Source organism: Tinamus guttatus, unplaced genomic scaffold (genome assembly GCF_059628265.1).
Source record: "Tinamus guttatus ecotype Peru unplaced genomic scaffold, ASM5962826v1 Tinamus_guttatus_pri_ptg000125l, whole genome shotgun sequence".
In the NCBI taxonomy this organism is placed as follows: Eukaryota; Metazoa; Chordata; class Aves; order Tinamiformes; family Tinamidae; genus Tinamus; species Tinamus guttatus.
In genome coordinates this window covers 6776011-6797022 of record NW_028288659.1, presented here as the reverse complement: position 1 = coordinate 6797022, position 21012 = coordinate 6776011, and the positions used below count along the sequence as shown (strand labels likewise).

General features: G+C 35.4%; 1 protein-coding gene across 1 annotated transcript in view; it reads left to right on the top strand.

Annotated features, from left to right (window-relative positions):
- IGF1 (insulin like growth factor 1) overlaps positions 1-19618 on the top strand; it is a 42569-nt gene extending 22951 nt beyond the window's left edge. The window contains exons 3-4 of the mRNA XM_010226657.2: positions 12318-12499; positions 19331-19618. Of these exons, the coding sequence (XP_010224959.1) occupies positions 12318-12499; positions 19331-19390 (242 nt within the window). The 3' untranslated portion in view covers positions 19391-19618. The remainder of the gene's footprint in view (positions 1-12317; positions 12500-19330) is intronic.
- Positions 19619-21012: the final 1394 nt, after the last annotated feature.

Genomic DNA, 21012 nt, shown 5'->3' with positions numbered 1-21012 from the left:
CTGCTCTATTAGGAAAACAAATACAGTACTCAATAATTATTACCAGCTTGAGTACTAAAATGGTAACAGCATGTTTGACTTCTTAAGTATTGCATTTCTTAGCAATTTTAGAGTGTATCAGCTTGAAAGACATGCTAGATACTTGCCAGATGTGATACCGTGGTAGAGGAAAACTATAGCAGAGAGACTATTTATCCTTAAATCACCTCTCTCTTTTCCTTTCATACCAAAGATAAATGACTTCAGAATTTCCTAATGATCTTGCAAGATAAATATTAAAAGTTAGAAGAGCTAGAAATTACTATATTAAAATGAGTATTATATATTTTTGCATTCTAGTGCTAAGAACATAAACCTTTCCTAAGTCCTGCTTATCAGCACAAAAGACCTAATGCAATGACGTCATCCTGGAGTAGGGGAAAAGATAATCTTCCTCGTTGCTGCATTAGCAAAGAAAGAAAAGGAGTTCTGATAAATGCGCCACCCATCATGCATAAATATTTAATTACACCCAGTCCTAAACTCTGCTATACCAGGCAGATGTCACAGATTGTACAAGCCATGCATTGTTTCTGATATTTCCAGTACCTTTTCTCTGTACAGTATAGCAGTATGTTCCAAGGATTTTTCCATGCTTCATCTCTGCTCTTCACCTTCACTCCACCAGCTGTCACTCCAGTGACATTTCCCAAGCTGAAGCTGACAAAGAGCAGGAGAAAGCCTAAGTGCTTAAGCTGTGGAGATCAGTAGCAATATCTTAAAATATCACATAACACTGTGTTTTGCAGCCAATTTCTAGTATTGTTACTTTAATGGCCAATGGTGTTTAGCACATAACCAGTCACAGGGAAATGGTTTCAGTTGTTTTAGAAACTGTTAAAAGACTGCTGAACTACAGGACATGGATACTTTCTCCTTAAAATTGTTGACTTACTACCATAATATTTCATTTAAAATATAAATGAAGAAAGCCTAAGCAGATGGACGCTAAGAAATTTCAGTATGGACAGTTGAAAAACTACTAAGGCTGCACAAAAGAGGCCAAAAGTATTTTACTTCCTGATTTGCACATATTCTCTACTAATTTGTTTTTCTTATTCTAGAATTGTAATTACTGGTCCAAATAATCCATGATTCTAGTCTATAAAAACAGGTCAAGAGCAATTATCATAATGAGGAACCTTTCTGTAACAGCTAAACTTCCTTCTGACTTTTTACTTCTTGTCTGTTATTTGAGCTACTGTAGTCTAAGATACAAATACCCCTTAGCACAAACATTTTGTTCAGTCTGTAAAAAAACTGATCCCCCTTCTAAAATTAAACTAATTCAGCCCTCCAGCAACAGAAGGATAACTTGACACAATTTTTAACAGACCCCCAAAAATCTTCCCTCAAGACAGCAATTTTAGGGAACATTCAAAACTGGCTTTCCAGTTTCCCAGCTGGCGTGCTTAGAGTGTTTAGCCATTTTCATGTGTGTCTATAAACTAAGGAGGGAGTGAATCTCAACTTCTCTTTGCACTGATAAATTTGGTGGTGTTTTTTGTTGTTGTTGTTGTTGTTCTTATTGCATTATGTAGCAGGAAGGAAAATTACCACCAGCCTCCCTGCCCTGAGCATGAGGTGACACTGTGATTTATGCAGAAAGGGATTTTGCGGAGCAGAGACACAGCAAGCTTGTCATGTTCCTATGGCGTGGCTGTACCCTCAGATTGCAGCGTGTTTTCACTGCTTTGGCTCCCCGGAACCGATACTTGGCTAAAGAAGTGTGCAGGAGCCCCCTAGTGTAAAAAAGGGACTGAGGAGACCGGCCGTATTCTGCACACGAGTAACCCTGCGAACCCATGAGAGCAAAGCCACGGTCAGGCTCCAGGCATTGCAGCAATGCACAGGAGCCAGCAGCTGCAACAGCTATAACATCTCCTGGATCTCTTCACTGAAGTACAAAAGTGTATATAAATACTTCAGGCTGGTCTGGGTGGGTTTTACACATAAAACCCCTTCAGAGCTAACGCGATCTTAGCTACAGCACTGCCGTTAATTGATAAAGGAATCCAAAACCTTGAGAACGAGGCAGACATAACCTGCAGTTGCTGGCAGTTAAATGATGGGCTTGAATTTTCTAAAGTACAGGAGACCATAAGAACTATTGATAAAAAGCCTTTAAAGAAAAGAAAGTCTTTCCATAGATTCAACTCACAGGGTTAATTTTTTCTATTCTGTGTCAGTCACAAACACACATCTTATAGAGGTGTAAGCAGTTTGCTCTGTAATATAGATAAAACTCAGAAAAATCCAGTGCTTAAATCTATTAGCTACTGATATTATTTAACTGTAGCAGCTCTATCTCTCTATCATGAGGGATATATCTCTATCCAAGAAATATATTTCTATGTACGCCACCACAGCATTCAACTGCTATAAAATTCTCATAATACATACAGTTAAAGACACAAAAAGCCATTCTAAAGGCAATATATGCACAGTAGTACCTGTGGTATGCTCTGAAGACACTGCATAGTAGCTATTACAAGAAGATCAGTCACATGTAGAGACAGAGAGAGGGATTCAGTCTCTACACAGATCAATACAATGCAGCTATTTCCTGCATCAAAAATTTTGGTGTGCACGTTGTATCACTACGCTGAAAAAAATGCAAACATGATGCTTATTTTGATTGGGTTTCATTGTCAAAATTACGAGATATATATTAAGTGTACTTGGTCTACAAATTATATTGTTCCTAAAGTTGTATAGACAAAACATTATTCAATAGTTTATACCTGTGTTTTTAATATTTAAGAATTTAGAGTGAGCACAGCAGATTGCATAGAAGTTTAATGGTTTCTATTCTTAAAATAGAAAGTAAAAACTATTACAAAATTTAAATTGATCGTTAATCACCACTGCTAGAAGGCTAAGAAAAGAATACCTAAAATGCTGGAATATATTTAGGAAATTCGTTAAGTGAGTCCTTAAGTGATATTGGAACACTAGAATTAATGTGTGAGAGGCATAAGCAATAACACGTAAGGAGAAATTGCAAATAATTATGAGAAGTCTCAAGAGAGATTAGAGAGTGTTTAGAGAAACATTTAGAAGCCCAGGAAAGAAAATTTAGGCTCATTGTAGACAAGTGGAATTTTGAAGTTGACTTCATCTTACTTCCCACTAGGTTTTCATCCCAGATGAAGACCTGAAACTTTGCTGAATTTCACAAATGGAAGTAATGAGTTCTGCAAAATCAGAGCATCATTCTGCTTCAGGCCACTGAGCTGTAAATCTTGCATGAACAGCCACTCTCATTAAACTTGCAGAACTTCTCACTTCCGGCCAGGCTGCTCAGCCTCCCTGGGTTTTTCTGGCACCTTCTTTTCTGGCTAGCATAAAGGAGTGCAGAGGAATGCAAAATGAAAAACAAGGGAAAAAATGAATCCAGCTTTCCCAAACCACAGAAAACTTTCATTTGGTTTCCTTTTTGACCAAAGCTTCAGTGAGAGCAATGGTCATATTTCATCTAAAAATCATTCTGCAAGGAAAGACCAGCTTTGACACAGGAGGACTAAGACAGAAATATATCTGTATTCATACTCAAAGTATGTATATTTATTAAAAGTGAGGGAGTACTGTTTATGGATTGCTAAGAGATCATAACTATTATAACATTTATGCAGTAGCACTTTTTCGTGCACTGAAAGGAGAGTCAGAGGAAACTTGATATAGCATAGCCTATTCCACCTTGTAGTGGAACTTGAGTGCTTAAAGACAAAGTCAATATGACAATGATACCAAAAAAGAACCTTCTAACTGCAGCCTCTGTGATATCAGAAAATGCCTTCACCTCCCCAGAAGACTAGTCCACTCCTTGATTTGTATGAAATTAGACTGAAGAAGCAAACAAGAAGATATTACAAGGACTACAGGTTAATCAATTTGGAATTATTTGTTTTCCATCATTATATACATCAATACCATCAATATATTTAATTCTAAAACTTTAGGATAATTATTTGAAAATATTTATGGTCCTATAAAGTCAAACTTTGGGAAACAATACAGTACATCCAACCATCAGTTTCCTATATGCAACTGGGATTCTTAAGGCCGTGTATTAGTATACTAGATTATTAATTTCAGATACAGTTGATTAGGTCATTTGTAAGTACAGACCTAAATATCTAATGACACAGAACAGAAACATTTGAAAAGTCCCTAATACTAAGGCCTATGTTCCAGTAATATCTCAACCCAGAATCTATGTTTCCAGATGATCAAAAGTTTTCTTCAGAATCCTCCAGGCTTTAAGATGCATTAGCAATTAAAGAGGTAAAAATTGTAGGTGTTGAAGACTTGAGAATTAAAAATATCTGTGCTTTTTAATAACCAAAGAAGGAATAGAAGAGATTCTCTAGAAATGCACTTTATAAGAATCGCTGGTCTCTAGGTTGCCATTTTTTTCAATGTATTTTTTCATTCTGCCAGAATACATATCAGAGTTTCAATAGTATATTGGAAAATACATATTTAGACCTTGAAACCAACCATAGCTTGCTTCCCTGTAAGTCATTGGTCATATTTCACAATGAGAAGAAATCTGAAAAACTAATAATTCCTTATTCAAAACATGCAGGCTTACATCTTTGATCCTTACAGTCTAATGCAGAATATGTCATGATATGCAAAACCACTGGCCCAATGTCGGAATGTTTTTGCAAACTGAAGTATATTTGAGAGCATTAGCATTTACGGAGTCACTTGAGCGACTGTAGAACTTGACTGCATGAATAATATAGGTGAAAAAATGTTCAGCATTTCAAGGATACTTATTCATCCTGCTTCTTTTTGACTAAACTCCATTATTTTGCCTAAATGCTCATGGACGCACAAAGCTGATGCCCAAAAGAAGTCAGTCATACTCCAGTAAGTGGGATATAGAAGCTAGACCAGTTCCAGAAAGAATAAGGATGAAAACTTGATTCTTTTCAAATAAGTACTTCAGCATGAACACAGCCCTTTTAAAGTTTGTAATATTCCTGGTTAATCCGAGGACACACCTAGTGAAACAAAAGGACAAGATGGACAGATAAAAATAAGACACTGAGAAAAATATTTTACTGATGCTGAAGTTATCAATCAAGTCTAAAGAAGTCAGAAAGGAAATATCAAGGGAAGTAAATAATTCTGGTTACTTAAAAAAAGATTATTTAAATAAAAATGAATTGCCTTGATAAGGCCATAACAATTTAGTAAGTGAGAACTTTAAAAACTATGACAAGAGAGGATATTGTCAACCTTGAACAACTAGTTGCTTTCTACTTGCTTTATAAACAAACTTCTGTCCATACCGTACCAGATCTGCTTTGATTCCCCTGTACTCTTCAGTAATGGCACTATTCAGCACTGACTTCCTTTGGTTTATGCTGTTGTCACTAGAATCCTTCCCCTGCAGTACTATATCTCTGAAGCATGGAGCAGAACACCAGTGCGAGTGAAAGGTTAATCAAGAATAACTGTATTTTAGCTAAGGCTTTTTTTTGTTATCAGACAAAACTCCCTGTCTTGCCCCAGTAGCTTCACCCTCACTCCTTGATGTATTTCACTTCTTCTCTTAGCTCGTTAAACAAGTTTAACAGGAGCACCATGACCTCAGTTAAATGCGTTCTTCCAAGATCAGATTTTTACGAGCGCTCCTGATTCAAAATATGATTAAGAGAAGACAGGTATGTGGTTAAGGCACTGGCCTAGCCCTTGGCAGATGCAAAGGAGATTCAGCTCCTACTGCTGTCACAGCCTTCTCCAGCGCAAAGAATTTATTGATAGATTCTGTAAACGTTACCCAGACTAAGCAGTATCTTTCTCTACAATGAGCTTTCTTAATTTAGGACAAGATGCTACTTAATGTCAGTGAAGGTAAAAGAACCTGTTTGATAGCCATTCTGTCTTAATTCTCCTGATGAACGGAATGGTTAATTTGTCTTTGCTAATCAGGAGCACTGTGAGGCTATTTTCACAAGTGAAAATACCAATCAAAAATTTCCTGGAATATAATTCACATTTAAAATTTTAGTCATAAGAAAACTATGTGCAGGATGTCAAAAGCACTGTGTAAGTCATCTTTATGTGCTTAAAGTAGGCAAGCACTTTCTGGTAACTACAGGAAAGTTTAGTAACTAAAAGTCTAAAAATTTTTCAGGCAGTACTGCTCAAATTACCGCGTAGCTACAAAATGGAATCTCGCTGTATAAGGTTGTTGCTTTTTTGCTGGCAAAAAAGCTACAGAGGTTAGAATATGGTGTAGAGAAAATCCACCGGAACTAACTGCATTACACAAAAACAAATGTAGCGTGAGTGCACAATGAGCCAGTTGCTGTTACCTTTTTTTTTTTCTCTCCTACTTTCTTTTCAGTTGTCACCCTTGCTTCTAATAAAGGAAGAAAAAATGTCTATCTTTGCAGAAAATATGGCGACAATGGCCTGCTCCCAGCTGCTAACCTTCTTTAAGGACTATTGACATAGAAATAGAAATAAGTGTGACTATAGGTGAACTCACAGGTAGCATGACAGTATTGGATGAATAACTTTATTTCACTGTATGCAAAAGACATTCAAACATTCTGCCTCTATCCTTTGCTTCTGTTTCAGTCAATACTGAAGGTCAGGAATAAGAACAGCACATTTGCCATTTGTTTCTCAGAACACAGCTGAGGAAGAGTGTCTGATGGGCACCACATAGTTAAAATATTCATTACATAGTGAAAAATAATGTATTGTTAGTTGCATGTTTAGTGTTATTAACTCTGGGAAGGAGTTATTCTGCTTCATTTTACATGAGTGTTCTTTGGTTCTTACCTACTTCAAGGAATCACTTAAAATCCACTGCCAGAAAACCTTTCTAAATGCCACTGAGATACTATTTATTCACTGCTCTGTATGGTTGGAAGAAAAAGGAGGGGATTGTTCCTTATCAGCATGATCCCAAGCCCACTAAAGGCAATAGGAATCTTTTCATTGATTTTAGGAGACTTGGATCAGGGTTTATGTAAGTAGCTTCTGGCACCTGAGTCATCAGAAAATAATCCTGGCTGTACTGAGAGATTTCCCAGTGACTAGGATTTCACCCAGCTATGCTTTTTGGTTTGTTCACTTGTTTTGTTAGTTTTTACAGTGTAATTCATTTTGTAATCCAATTAATAGGCAGTTTTACATTGGCTATAGGATCAGAAGAGTATAAAAGGTCACATCATGATTAATTGTCCTTCCTCCACGCACAAGGGTAAGCAGTAATTGTCTACTGTGAGAGAAAAAGCAAGTAGACAAGACTATGTAGTTTCATTATGGATGGAAGACTGTATTACCAATGCCCTCCTGGATGCACTGGAGTGTGTAATATTCAAATGTAACAATGACCTACTAGTTTCTAATTATCTTGTCCTAAACCTTGATAAACCTGGTTATTCTCATAATAGTGAATTTCTATCCAGCAAAGCATTTTGCTGGCCAAAGTATATAATTTTTGGCAGCATCTGCCCCTTTCCAGATCTGGAATCTGATGTAGGCCTGTGAATTGTGCTATGTTGGCAAGGTTTTCGCCCTCTGGAGCATTGCACTGGTGTAAAATAATACATTATATTGTTTCCCTCTATTTCTGCTATTTTTTTTTGTTTTTCTTCCTCAAAAGAATTCTAACCTCTAAAAGTTCCACTTCCTATCCCCGTGCAATACTCACGAAACTATAGGGTTCACTCTTCACACATTGTAACTGGCTTGGAAACTCCTGTGTGAAGCATAGTGTGTCACACAGCGAATATACTTAATGGCCTCCAAACAGCAACTCCATAAAGAGCACAAAGAACAATAAGACTATCTGTGAGCGAAATACCAGTGAGGGAAAATTGTTACAAACTATTTTGGAAATAAACTTAGGGAAAGGGGATTTTATTTTTAAGTAATTATCCTGGAATGAAAAAAAAAAACCCTCTGGAAGCATATTTCTAGATGAAAAAAATGACCTCCTTCAATCGTGCGGCAAACTGTCTGATAAACACAGACCATGTTAAAAATTAATGCATGTTAAATCTATTATGGAATAAATCTACATACACAGATGAATTAATTTCTCTCTAGATAGAAATCTCCTACAATCTTCTATCTATGACTTTGCATAAGTAAAATATTTGTTTTATTCTCCAGTTGTTCTTTATTTTAAACTCCATTATGAGTTTTTATTTTCTCCTGGGGTGAAACTTACAAATATTAATTTTGGGGGAAAAACTCTCAATATAGTCAGAACTTGATAGATTTCACTTATAGCAATGCTAACTGAGGGCGTAGGCTTTCCCAGCCTTACTCACTCAGAATTTTAGAGGACAAATCTTTTAACAATTAGCAAACATCTTTCTGCCTTAAACTTGATAATTAATGCAATCCAGTATTCTACAAAGAAAAGGCCTAATGCAATTTCTCAATATTAACCAATGCATATGCTTCCATAAAGATTTTACTTGTGCATACTGATAAAGTTTATACTCTATTCTCATGCATATTAAATTAGACTTCAGAGCTAGAGCATCCATTCACTGAGTATTTATAAATGCTAATATATGCTCGTTTTGATGAATACAAACAAAAATCAGTCTAAGCCTAATTATTTTATAGCACTAACACAACGTAGATGGAAAAATGGAAACTAGATATTAAATGCTATAGTTTTTTAGAAGTAAACTGTATGCAACTTACTTCTATGAAAATCAGATTGCCTGCTTTATGAAGTTTAAGCCTTGAGATATTTCTGTTACGGGACTTTCCAAGAGATCTAAGATTTTTTGCCTCCTTTTTTGTATGCTTATTTGTTTGTTTGTTAAATTCATAGAAGTATCAAAATACAGTTCTTGCTGATTGAACATAGACTCATAATTTTCAAAATCCTGATTAGAAACTCCGGATTACGCTCAAGAAGTGTAACATATAATAGTATACCATTTATCTACTATAACAAGAAGATAAAATGTGATATCAAAAAACTCTGATTAAACAGCAGATTGGTCAGTATGTTTTTAGGATCAAACATATGTTATCATATTTAATTATTAAAATGGAAAAATAGGAAACTGGCTTTGAATTACACAAATGACATATACTTTGTGACCAAGGACGAATCATTTGTAATAGAATTTCTCCTCAATGGGAGGTTGTAATTCTTCACAAAAAGTCCAGGTAGCTTGACAATTGAAAATCACACAATCTACCTATAGTTGTGTTTCTAACATTGATAACGTCAGCAGAGAAAAAAAAAAAAAAAAAACAAGCAATCAAGCACAAGCAAGCCCTACCGAATTACTCCACAGGCCTTGCATTATTTGAAGGGAAGTGCTGTTAGTACAGAAGCCAGCTGTTTAACTATTGGAATTCTGTAACTTGGCCTGCTTTCAGTGAAATTCAGAACTGCATGACTAAACTGCGTATCTGTTTGTAGCACATGGAAAGAAACATTCACATATTTGGTAGAGTAGATTAAACAAGAGCCAAAAATTCTATTAAGTAAACTTTGACCTACATGATATGAAACCGCTTTTGAGCTAACAACGACAAAAAAGGAAAGAAACCACCAAGGACATTGGTGTACGTCGGCAAAAAGGAATGCATAGGACTGTTATATGTCCACAGGCAGCGCTTTGAAGGTGGAGTAAATATAAGGAACTTTCTGATAACAGCTGGGGGGCAGCACTGAAACTGTGTCAGAATGAAGAGAAAGACTCTACGGGTGCCCAGTATAGTAACATAGAAGGTTCCGTCACTATTTTAAGGTCATATCATCAAAAATTTAAGGAAAGGAAAACTGATATTAAATATATAGGACTACCAGCCATTTTTTTTTTTTTACTCATATGGATTTCAGGCTAAGTCAGTCTCCCTGTAGACAAAAGCTCAGGCGTGTGCTTAATGTTGCCTACAGGCTTTAGGCCCATTGACTGCAAAGAAGCTTGAACATTTAGTTAGATCTAAATCCATGTCTTAGTACCCTGAAGAAATCAACACATCAGACATGATCCTGTGTCCTTCACAAGCAGATGCGCAAAGTGCTGATAATATCTGCAGAAGCAATAGCATCTCCTTGTAATTCATTATTGCATCTTTGTCTATGATAAGAGCTGCAAAGGCCAAATGACATGTTAAGAGGACAACAGCAGTTTACAATTTGTTAATGTCAGATGTGTCTCAAAAGTAGAATTTAAAATTACTGAAAAAAAATCCTATTCTTTTCGGCTTATTTGCTTTGTTTGTTGTACAGCACTTCAGGTAATATCAATTCCTATTTCATATGAATCTATTTCATACAAATTCTAAGCTTACTTAATTTGCTTTTTGCAATTTTTTTTCTTTGAAACACCTTGGGATTCTTTTTAAGAAAGAAATTTTTAAAATATCATTAGACCAATACTAATGAGAGAATGAGCATGTAGCATGCCGTATAACAAAAGAATAAGTTTGTCTACAAATATGTCAAGTTTCATTGTTGATCACAGCACTAATGTGTCAGTGATTCCAAACTCATTATATGTTTCTTAGCATATAATGAGCTACAAGATGTTGTATCTTGCTTTCTAAATGTATTATTCTATCAGAAAAAAATATATATTTTGTATATATCTTTGATTATAGTAAAAATAATTTTGATGAACACTGAAATAACCCCTTCATAAGGGATGGCTACTTTCAGAAATGCCAATGACAATCATTAGTCTGTGAACAGTCTTAGAAGAACAGTCAGGCCAAAAAATATCGCTAAGAAAAATTACCCCAGAACGGCTCTATAGAGAACTTGCCTCCAGTTCCAGAGAAGTATTGACTTCAGTAAAGAACAAGAACACTTATTTTCTTAAACTATTTTTACAAGAGAAAGACATTTGTAGATCTGATACCCACGGAAGGAACATTTCTTCTATCAAACTCTGTTGTTAATCTACTGAAGTTCCTGGACAAAACATTTCATCTTATTGACTCTAAATTTTCCCACCTACAGATCATACTCTCTTTCTTTTCAGAATGCTGGGAGCTAACATTTGTAAGATTCCCAGAAGTGCAAAGATTCCCAGAAATGCTAATATTTTCTGTTAGCTTCATAGATTTTTTTTTCTAAAGCTAAATTCTTTTCTAGGTAGAAAGACTGTAATAAGCCCCTTGAAATTAACAGATGAACTGTCCATCACTATTTTTACTATTATCAATAGCACTCCAGGAAACCAACTAAGCATCAACACCTGTTAGCTGCTGTGAGGCACCATTTAAAAGAAAAATCCCGAATAGAAGCTTTTAGAGGATGTTTGCTTATGAGAAGTTGATAAAAAGCAGGGAAAAAAAAAGGGGGCAAGATGACTTATTGACTATTGATACCCATAATTCAGATGCATTTATTAGCAAGAGTTACACATGCATATCCAGAGCAAGAGTTACACATGTATATCCAGGTATAGAATTTGCCCTGCTATGTTTTAAATGTGAAGCAAATAAAACAAAATGTAGAAAAGCTCATGGTATCCAGCACAATAATGTCACTCCACATTTCATTCCAACTGCTAGATTTTAGAAGAGTATTAGGATAAGAGAGCCTGATTAACAGGCTTCAGAATAATCTCCAGGGAGAAGCTTGTAATTTGTGTTATAATTTAGTAAATGATAATGATCTCTTTTTTTTCCTTTTTCTTCATATTTATGCTCTTCAGCGATACACAGAATAACATACAAATGTGCGTGCACATAGACAAAAATCAAAATATTACTAACCCTGTTTGCTGTTCTGTTTAGTCTTATGAAACAAATAATTTAGTAGAAAATGTACGGTACAGAGGTCCTCAGTGGATTTCAATGTACCAAGTAAGCATTTTTTTCTTTAATTTGCAGTCCCTGGAAAAAAGATATTTTAAAAAATGATTGTCTGAGTTTACAAATCTTACAGGGATAATTAGTTCTGGGTGGACTGTATTGCTGGCTAAAATGTTAGACATATTTTACCACTAGAGGTCTTGGTACTTACGAATGTACCGTGGCCTCAAGGGCTCTTCATCAACTTATGTTTTAATCAGGGAATTGCAAACTCTAATATTGTCTCCTAACAGACAGTTGCAGGATGGGTATATGCGTATTACCAGGCAGAACCTTTGAATGCTGCAACTGAAGACAGGACCTTAAAGTAGATGCACAGAAGTAATGTCTATAACCGTCATTGTCGATTCAGATACAATAATGTAAGTTTCTATGGTTGCTTCAGAGGTCTCTGCTTTTCTTCCTAATACAAAACTTTCCCTTTTTGTTTTGCATAGGTAAGCCTACTGGGTATGGATCCAGCAGTAGACGCTTACACCACAAGGGAATAGTGGATGAATGCTGTTTCCAAAGCTGTGACCTGAGGAGGCTGGAGATGTACTGTGCTCCAATCAAGCCACCTAAATCTGCACGCTCTGTACGTGCTCAGCGCCACACTGATATGCCCAAAGCACAAAAGGTAGGCCAGGCTGGAAAAAAACCAAAACAACAACAACAAAAAATAAACAAACACAAAAAATCCTCTCTTTCAGGGAGGAAGAATTCTGTCAAGGTGTGTGACATAAGCAACAACTGATTTGTCCTGGAAAACAGTGGCTGTGGTAGAAAACAGGTAGCAAATGGAAGTGTTCCCTCTTAGAACATTCAACAAAATTTTGAATTGTTAAGCTAGTACCTGTGGGGCTTCACTCTCTCTCTGAATATTAACTGACTGGTACTCGCATCGTCCAATCGTGAATAGCACCAATCACCTCTTTCAAAAGAGAAATCAAACACTGACTAATTAACAACTAATCTCTTCAGAACCTTGCTCATCTTGCTCATCTTGTCATCTATGTCAAGAAAAGAAAACGAGTGACCAGGAAGAAAAGTGCAGCTTTTGTTATTCATGTTTACTGTGTAAATGAACATTTTTTTTTTACCCCTTGAATCAGGATTTTGGCTTCTTTATTTTTTTATTTACCAGACCAAATTAACTTGATAGTGCAATCACCCCATATTTTGTAATAACTACCTAGTGTCAAAAGAAAGAGCACCATTAAAGAGAAATATATTGTAAAAGGAGAGCATTGATCAGAAATAGAGAAAAAAAGTGTTTCTTAGTGGGAAACTGAAAATTAAATAAGAAAACTCTGATGGGAAAAACAAATTCAATTTTACCTTGATCTCTGCACATGGTGAAGACCAGACTGAGGAAACAAAAATACAGCAGGGTGAGGAGAACTCAAAAGTCAGATTTATGATAGGTAAGATGAAAATACAGAGAAAGAATGAGAAGGGAAAGAGAATGCATTAAAAAGTTAATGCAAAGGCAAGGGAATTATAACAAGATGAACTTTTTTCATAGCTAAAGGTTTAAAGACAGAAGCGCTGCTTAGTTGCAGCCACTGAAAATCATTGACTTGTTCTCCCCAACACTACTCTATTTATCTATGTTATCTATAGTCAGTAAGCGAAAGAGTTGGAGATTAGCATAATTCAAGTAGCTTTGTAGGCAGCAAATATATATACAGTTGGCTCCACATATGTGGAGTGGCACACATTTGGAGTTTAAACTGACACCCTATTCTCATTTTAAACTGACACTATATTCTCGTTTTTTTTTCCAGTCAGCTATACATACCTGAATTAAGAAAAACAATGCTATGTTTGAACATTTTATTTTTATATGAATGCACTAAACTAATCCATAGTGTTGATATGTCACTCTTTTAATTAAAAAAATAAAACAAAATATTAAAATTATTGAAACTAATTTATCTGCTTTGAAATATCTTGCTTCTCCAGTTGTGTCATTTTCCCAGAGTAGTCAATGGCAATACTTCCAGGCATCACAGGGCATATTTTGTCAGTCTTACCTTTTTCTTGAGTTTGAAGTTCACATCTTTTAGAATGTAGTTTAGGTTTCTTTAGGAGTACCTAACAAGAAGTATAAGTTTTGCTTACTGACCACTGAAACTAAACATACTTAACAATTAAATATAACAAATTCCACCTTTCATTCCCCTGATTTCCACACAAATTTTACTCAGTGTGTCCATGAGACTGAAAGAGCCAGGCTACAATTCTATTTCAAGTTCAGGGCTATGAGGAACAACAGGAACCAGGACAGCAGGAAACTTAATTAAATATGAAACAAGGAGAACGAATAGTCTAAATCCATGGTAGGAAAAAATATTAATTACAAACAGAAGAAATACCTTCTGAAAATAAGTATTTTACTCAGAAGTATTTTTAATATCTATATCCTCTCTTCCTCCCACAAAAGGAAAAAAAATGACTGCTAGTCCTTATAGATTTTGACTAAAAAGAAGGAAAAAGAAATAGAAAAAATATCAAAAAACAGTTCTATGGAGTCTTTCATGTAAGGCTCTGAAAGCACAACTATATCTGAGACTCACAGCACCACAATTACTAGATGTTATTCTTATTTAAATATGAGCTATAAATTAAGTGGAACATGTAAGGTGCTGTTTTGTCACTCTGAGATGCCATACGCAATCTATTTCCTATGCCTTTCACATTTTCAGTATACTTTTAATGTGGCATTATCTCACAGTCTTTTCAATAGAAAAAAAAACCTCTTGATTTTGTTTTTGGATTAAATGGTTTTGTAAGAGGTCTACTTTTCAAAGTTCTTGAAAAAATTATTCCTCTTGTCTTTGTAAACAGGCAGATCCTCTGTAAATTTAGTCCAATGGAACAGAGTTGTTTTTCTTCCTATAAGTTATATAAATGATGATTTGTAGTCATTAGTGTTCTCCAAAGAAGTGTTTCTACGCTATAGGCACAAACTTGAATGATGAAGGCCAGGAATGTGAAACGATTAATTTAATTAATATAATTAATTACATTTTTGGGAACCCCAAATGTCAATCTTCTGACGGAGACCAGCCTCAGGAGCTAATTTTAATCCAATTACAGAGACTGTACATGAACAGTCAAGCACAACAGTCAACAAACTAAAAATCTCCTTTGTTATAGAACCGTTGTTTTTCTTGTTATAAGACCTTTATGCACAGGAATGTGTCAGGAGCACATACCCAACCTTAACTCCATCCTTGTGTTGATGTCCAGCTTCCATCACCTCTTTAGTTGCTCTTTTGCTCTCAGCCCAGGACAAAATTACCTTAAACTAGAGCAGTAAGCCAAATTTGAACTAACTACCTGAACAGGGAAATGACATCGCAACACAATGCTGTAGCTACAGTCTGACCATAACAAGTTATCTAGTGAACAGATGGGATAACTCAAGAGTACCTTTCCAGACGGATTTCAGCACTGTGGGCCTTGAGGAGGTTGTGAACAGCAGTAATATACAGCTCCTATTAGCCCCAGCAGGCAGACTTCTTTCTCAGGGATCTGCCAAACTCTCATCAAAGAGTGTGCCCTATCTATTTTCACACTAAATTTATGATTACAGTTTCAAGATGTGTGTGAAACAGCAGCAAGAAAGTTCTTAAGTTCTTGCTTTTGTGTTCCATCTATCTTTTCCTTTCATTTTTGCTGAGAAATGCTGTTAAAAGTCTACTTATCTTTAAATGAATGAAGATTTAACAGCAAATGAGGAAATGGCTGAACAGAATTTTGAAGAGCAACTGTTCAAGGAAGGAAACTGCTATTTCCACAGCAATTTCCAAAACAAGGGCAAAGACTTGTTTGAATGGAACACTTCTATTATACAAAGTTATCAATTTAAGACTACAGTGCACCAGGAAAATCACTACATGAAAGGGAACCATTAAAGCTGTTTTTAAACTCCCGTAAGTAAAGAGTAAATGCTGTCCTCTTGCATCCTGAGTAAAAGGATTAGGGAAGTAGACATAATTTTGCTCTTCCTTGGATTTCTAGTCGTCATTTCTCTTTAGGCCCCATATGCAGAAATATACATAAATATATGCCAACAATGTAGCAATAGGAAGTGAATAGGAATAGAAAGATCAGATGCTAGCCAAAATTTTATCTAATATTTGAAATTTAAATAAATACTAGTAAGTGGAACCAAGAGAATGAGGGAGATGACATTAATATGTTTACTTTAAGAAAATACCAGTAAGAAAACAGATATTGCATTACTTCTCATGCATTTTTTGTAAGATTGGTGGTGTCTTTTCTGATTGGCCCTATAATAACTCACAGATACATTTGTAGGTCAAAATATGTATAATGACACTAATATTAATTTCTGTTACATCCATGCCACTTTGGGAAAGTCAATGAAAGCACATTTAGGTGTAACAGCAGAATTTGTCCCTTTCAGTTCAGACATTTATTCTCTCCCATTGCTCACTTTCTAGCCTTGTTATTTAGTTACTGACCACACTGCCTACTGAACTAAAATCTTCTCAAACAGACCCCAGAGAGTTCGTAGCTAAGTTATAATGTCTGTTACTACAAACATTAGACTTTTCATTTATTAGCAGTAAAGCAAAAGGATATTTAATGCCAATATGAGGTTTGAATATGCATCCTAATAGCATAAGAATACTGCTGCATACTTCCTAGTACCCTTCATCCTAGTTAAATGACGTTTCCTATCACTGAGGTAGCTGTTATCCTTGTGTTAATGTGAAACTGTCTCAAAAATCTTTGCTGAAGATGACATGGCAGAAGTTGGCACTTCTCCGTTCGTAAACCGACTTATACAAAACTGACATTTTGTAACCGTCATCTTAAATGCTAACTTTGTCCAGGTCTGTAATGTCAACTCAGAGGACCTGATACCTAAAAAGGCATCATAAATAACAAGCTTATTTTTAATTACCATTTTTTTTTCAAAGAGTTGAGGAAAAAAGGCAAGCTTTTAAATGCCTGTTCAAAAGCAGGGCTGAGGATCTTATTCAGGCATTCACACTTGTTTTCAATTGCAAAAAATTGTGTTATACGGGTCAAAGCACTTTCTGGAGTGCATGTTACTGCCATCACCACCACTGCCACTTCTTTATACTTATGGATTTGAAGGCTTATTCTAGAAGAGAAACTGTTCTGAAAGTCACCTACCGTATTCCCTGAGTTTCAGAGGTAATTTGTGGTTAGGACAGCTCTTTTGCCATCTATGCACCAGCAGTAAAAGCTATAACTGAAACTCTGCTTCATTTTAGTATATGCTGTGTTTGGATGACTAGACCATTACAAAGTTAGACAATGACTTTAGAAGTAACAATTTATCTTTTCCTTTGGGAAACATATGGCTCATTTTAAATATAAGTATCTTTTGGAAGCCACTACAATGCAAAATGGTTGTCGTTTCATAAATTTCGTATTTTCATTTTATAGATGACTTTAAGAATTTATGTCTTTTTGCAAACAAGCTGTAACAAAAAACTCTTTCCCCATATGCTGGTAAATTGTCCTCAGTCAGGAGAACCTTGGGGCAGCATTGATAAGGTTTTTATTTTGTTTTATTGCCATGAGGAACTATTAAGCTAATGAGTAAAAAAATTCTGTTTTCTTAGCGTGTTGTTACCCCTATAATTTGTAGCATTAGGGAGGATCCTTAATAATGGAAGCCCCAAATAACTTGCTGCAGCAATGATTCCATACAGAATCAGTGAAAATTGAAGAGTTCAACCAGAATGAGTACTTGGAGGTGAAAATTAAAATACAATTCAGGGTACACTAAAGTCAGGAAAGGAAATTTCAAAAGAGTTGGAAGAGAAACAGGTAGGGGAACAGCTATATATATGTGAATGAACAGTATCACTGTTTCTATATTCGATGTATACTAGGAAAGATATCCTATAGAGATTTTAATATAATTTGAGGAAGGCAAGCCAGCATTCTCTTGAATGGATCTCCAGCAATGTCACTAGATGATTAATCTTTTCCTCTTCATTTAATATAGCATTTGAGACTAAGAAAGTCTACTAACAAAGATATCTCTTCATCATGAATATTCATGAATGTTTTACTATGAAAAGATTTGACTCTCCAGTGATGAAAAATCTTAATTTGACTCAATGATGTTGACGATTTGTTGGTGGCATCATTATTTTAACACCAGCTAGTATCTCCTGCTCTTTTTTTTATTTTGAAAATAGTAATTCATCTCCTATTCTGACCTGAAATCTGTGAAATTAGTGAGCTCTGTGTCAACACAAGTTTTGCTGTCCATTATCAGTTTCTGATTTATTTGGTTAGTTTAAACAATAGTATTTGTAAATATATATGTATAGACTATTTGGATATTTATAAATACACTTTTTACAGAATAGCATTCTATGAGAAAATCATTTAAAACACAAATGTAATGAGCACAAAATCCAACTTCCATTTTCTTGCTGTCCATCACAAAAGCAGGTAACATTTTCATCATTTCCTAAATTTTAGAATTAAGTTTCCTTAAGGCTAAAAGATAAGGCTAAAAGATAATTAAGTTTCTTTAAGGTTAAAAGATGTCGTGGGACAGCTACATACGCATGGCTCACCTTTTTCAATGACCAATATTTATTTTTCATTTTTCTGAGGGCAATAGACAGGTTTTCCGTAAACAAAAAAAAATATTTCTGAAGAGGATTATAAATATTGTGTATCCCTTTTCCTTCTGGTCTGGTGTAGAATGGGCAAAGATCTGTGTCTCGCTAATATTTATCAGCATAGTAAATGAGGAAATCAAACAGACAGATACATGCTGCAACCATTACTGCTGCTTGAAACAGTCCAGTATGTGGAAGAGAGGGAACTGAGGGTATTAGTCATTCCAAAACTTTTATGATTTACCTTACACATTACCTTGTCTGTTTATGAAAGCACAACTGATTTGACAGCAGCTTCTCCAGACAATCAGCACTTTTTATCATGCTAACAGCCTTATCTGATAAAACCCAGGAGGGTCCATAAAGCCCTCAGTCAATGCTTGAAAGTTCACTGAGCCCTATACATCCTGCTTTTGCAAAAGATCTTATTCTGAAAGTGAGAAAATCTTTCGTACTTAGTAAGTACCGAAGTAACTAAGCCCAAACAAGTTCCAGTATGCAGAGATTTCCCCTGCTTCAATGCCTCCAAAATATAATCGCAGTATGGTAGGCATTCTCTGAATATCCTTTGTGTGCAAGAGTGTGGTTACGCTGAAACTACTCAGATCAACAAGAGCAGCAATCAAAGTGCTTCTCCCTAAGAGAACTGGGAATTCAGAGTACAGAAGTTTTGCATAGTCAAGTTCTCTGTGGTCTGGCAAAAGAGATCTAATAATTCTACCACTCAGGATAATTGTTTTCCCACTAATGCAAGTTGTATTATCAAACACATATTAAAATCTATGAAGAATAATTTCTTTTTTCTACAATTCCAGGAAGTTCATTTGAAGAATACAAGTAGAGGGAACACAGGAAACAGAAACTACAGAATGTAAGAACATGCCATCCGCAAGAGTGAAGAATGAATGTGCCATCTGCAGGATACTTTGCTGTAAATAAATTATTTGTTAAACGTGGGAAGACTTAAAGAAAACTATCATTTAATAAGCTTGATGCAATCTCAACCAATGGGCATTCTCCCCGTGAACAATGCAACTAAACATTCCAATATTAAGTCTTTAGAGAAAAGAACATTTTAACCAGCCCAGAACTTAAATATATATATATATCTGTGGTTGATATATTACTGTTCGTTAACCTATTTTAAATGTCCTGCACAAAAACTCTTAAAAGTCTTGTGCCCCTCAAAAGCCTACAAATTTATGGGCCTTTGATGGATCCAATTGCACTAAATTAACCTATGAATGCTGGCTGCTGGAGTCATTCATCAGCCATGTCTAAATGTTTTTTTTTTATTTGCACTTCTATACAAGCAACAGGCTGTTTGTTTTACAGTGACTGATAACATTGTTTGTCTACCCCTTCATATTTGCACAGTTTGACATTCCCAGTAGCAGCAGCAGTAAGGTAACATAAACAATTTTAAACATCCATTAATTCCATCTGTGGCATTTCGACAGAGTATGGGTTATAGATACAGTCATTTTAGGACAGTTTATTTTTTCTTTCTCTTGCAAAGATGCAGTTTATCACAATTTGTGAGACAAATGATTTTTAAAAAAATGTTCAAGCATACATAGACTCTCAAACCATTAATAATTCTTCCAGGTGATTGTTTTGCAACAGTATAGGTAACTTCTTTCTTCCTCCATATAATGCAGTATGTAAAATTTAGCATATCAATAATACACATATATCAAACAGTATGTAAAAATCTGTTTTGTAGTACAACGGTGCTATTTTATAGTTTGTTATATGAAAGGGTCTGGCCAAAACTGTAGGAGGTAAAAGCAAATACGGAAATACTAAGCCAAAGACGAAATTAAGAATATTTACCTTTGCTTTAAAATGAACTTAAATGACTTTAGATTCCAGTAGAAAAATAGCTTCCTCTTCTTCAAAAGAAAATCCAGATATACTTACTTTCTTTTAGAGGCTTAGATGATAGTGTATTGCAGTTGTTTGGAACATTGATTCATAGCTGCATGGGCTCAGAGAAGACTATGTAAAAATCAGCCTTCAAGTTATTTCATAGCCTCACTCTTTCTGAAGTATCAGCATTCTACACTTTTGTAAAAGAAGGCTTAATCTGCCATTTTAAGTTTTCCCTCAAATTGATTATACTCAATCAAGTGTTAATTAGGCCACTCCTAGTGCACCCATAAATCAGCAAAATAATATAATATCCCAAATTACAATGCAAAAAAATTGTTCAGAAATGGGTGAACCATCAAGTCCTTCAAAATGCTACTTACAGTAGCCTTTCACGCACTCTCATACAAGATTTCTGGATAATTTCTGCCATGTTACCTTGCTACGGAGTACATTGTTTCTACCTTGAATTGCGCCATTTCCCATTCTCCATTTTCATATACTATTTTAAAGCTAGAACTGAGCATACAGCAAAAGGGTTGGGCAATCAAAGTCATCCCAAGGAGAGCAATGAACTTTTACTTAAAAGCGGGGAGAGAAGACAGTGACGAATGCGTTTTCCAAC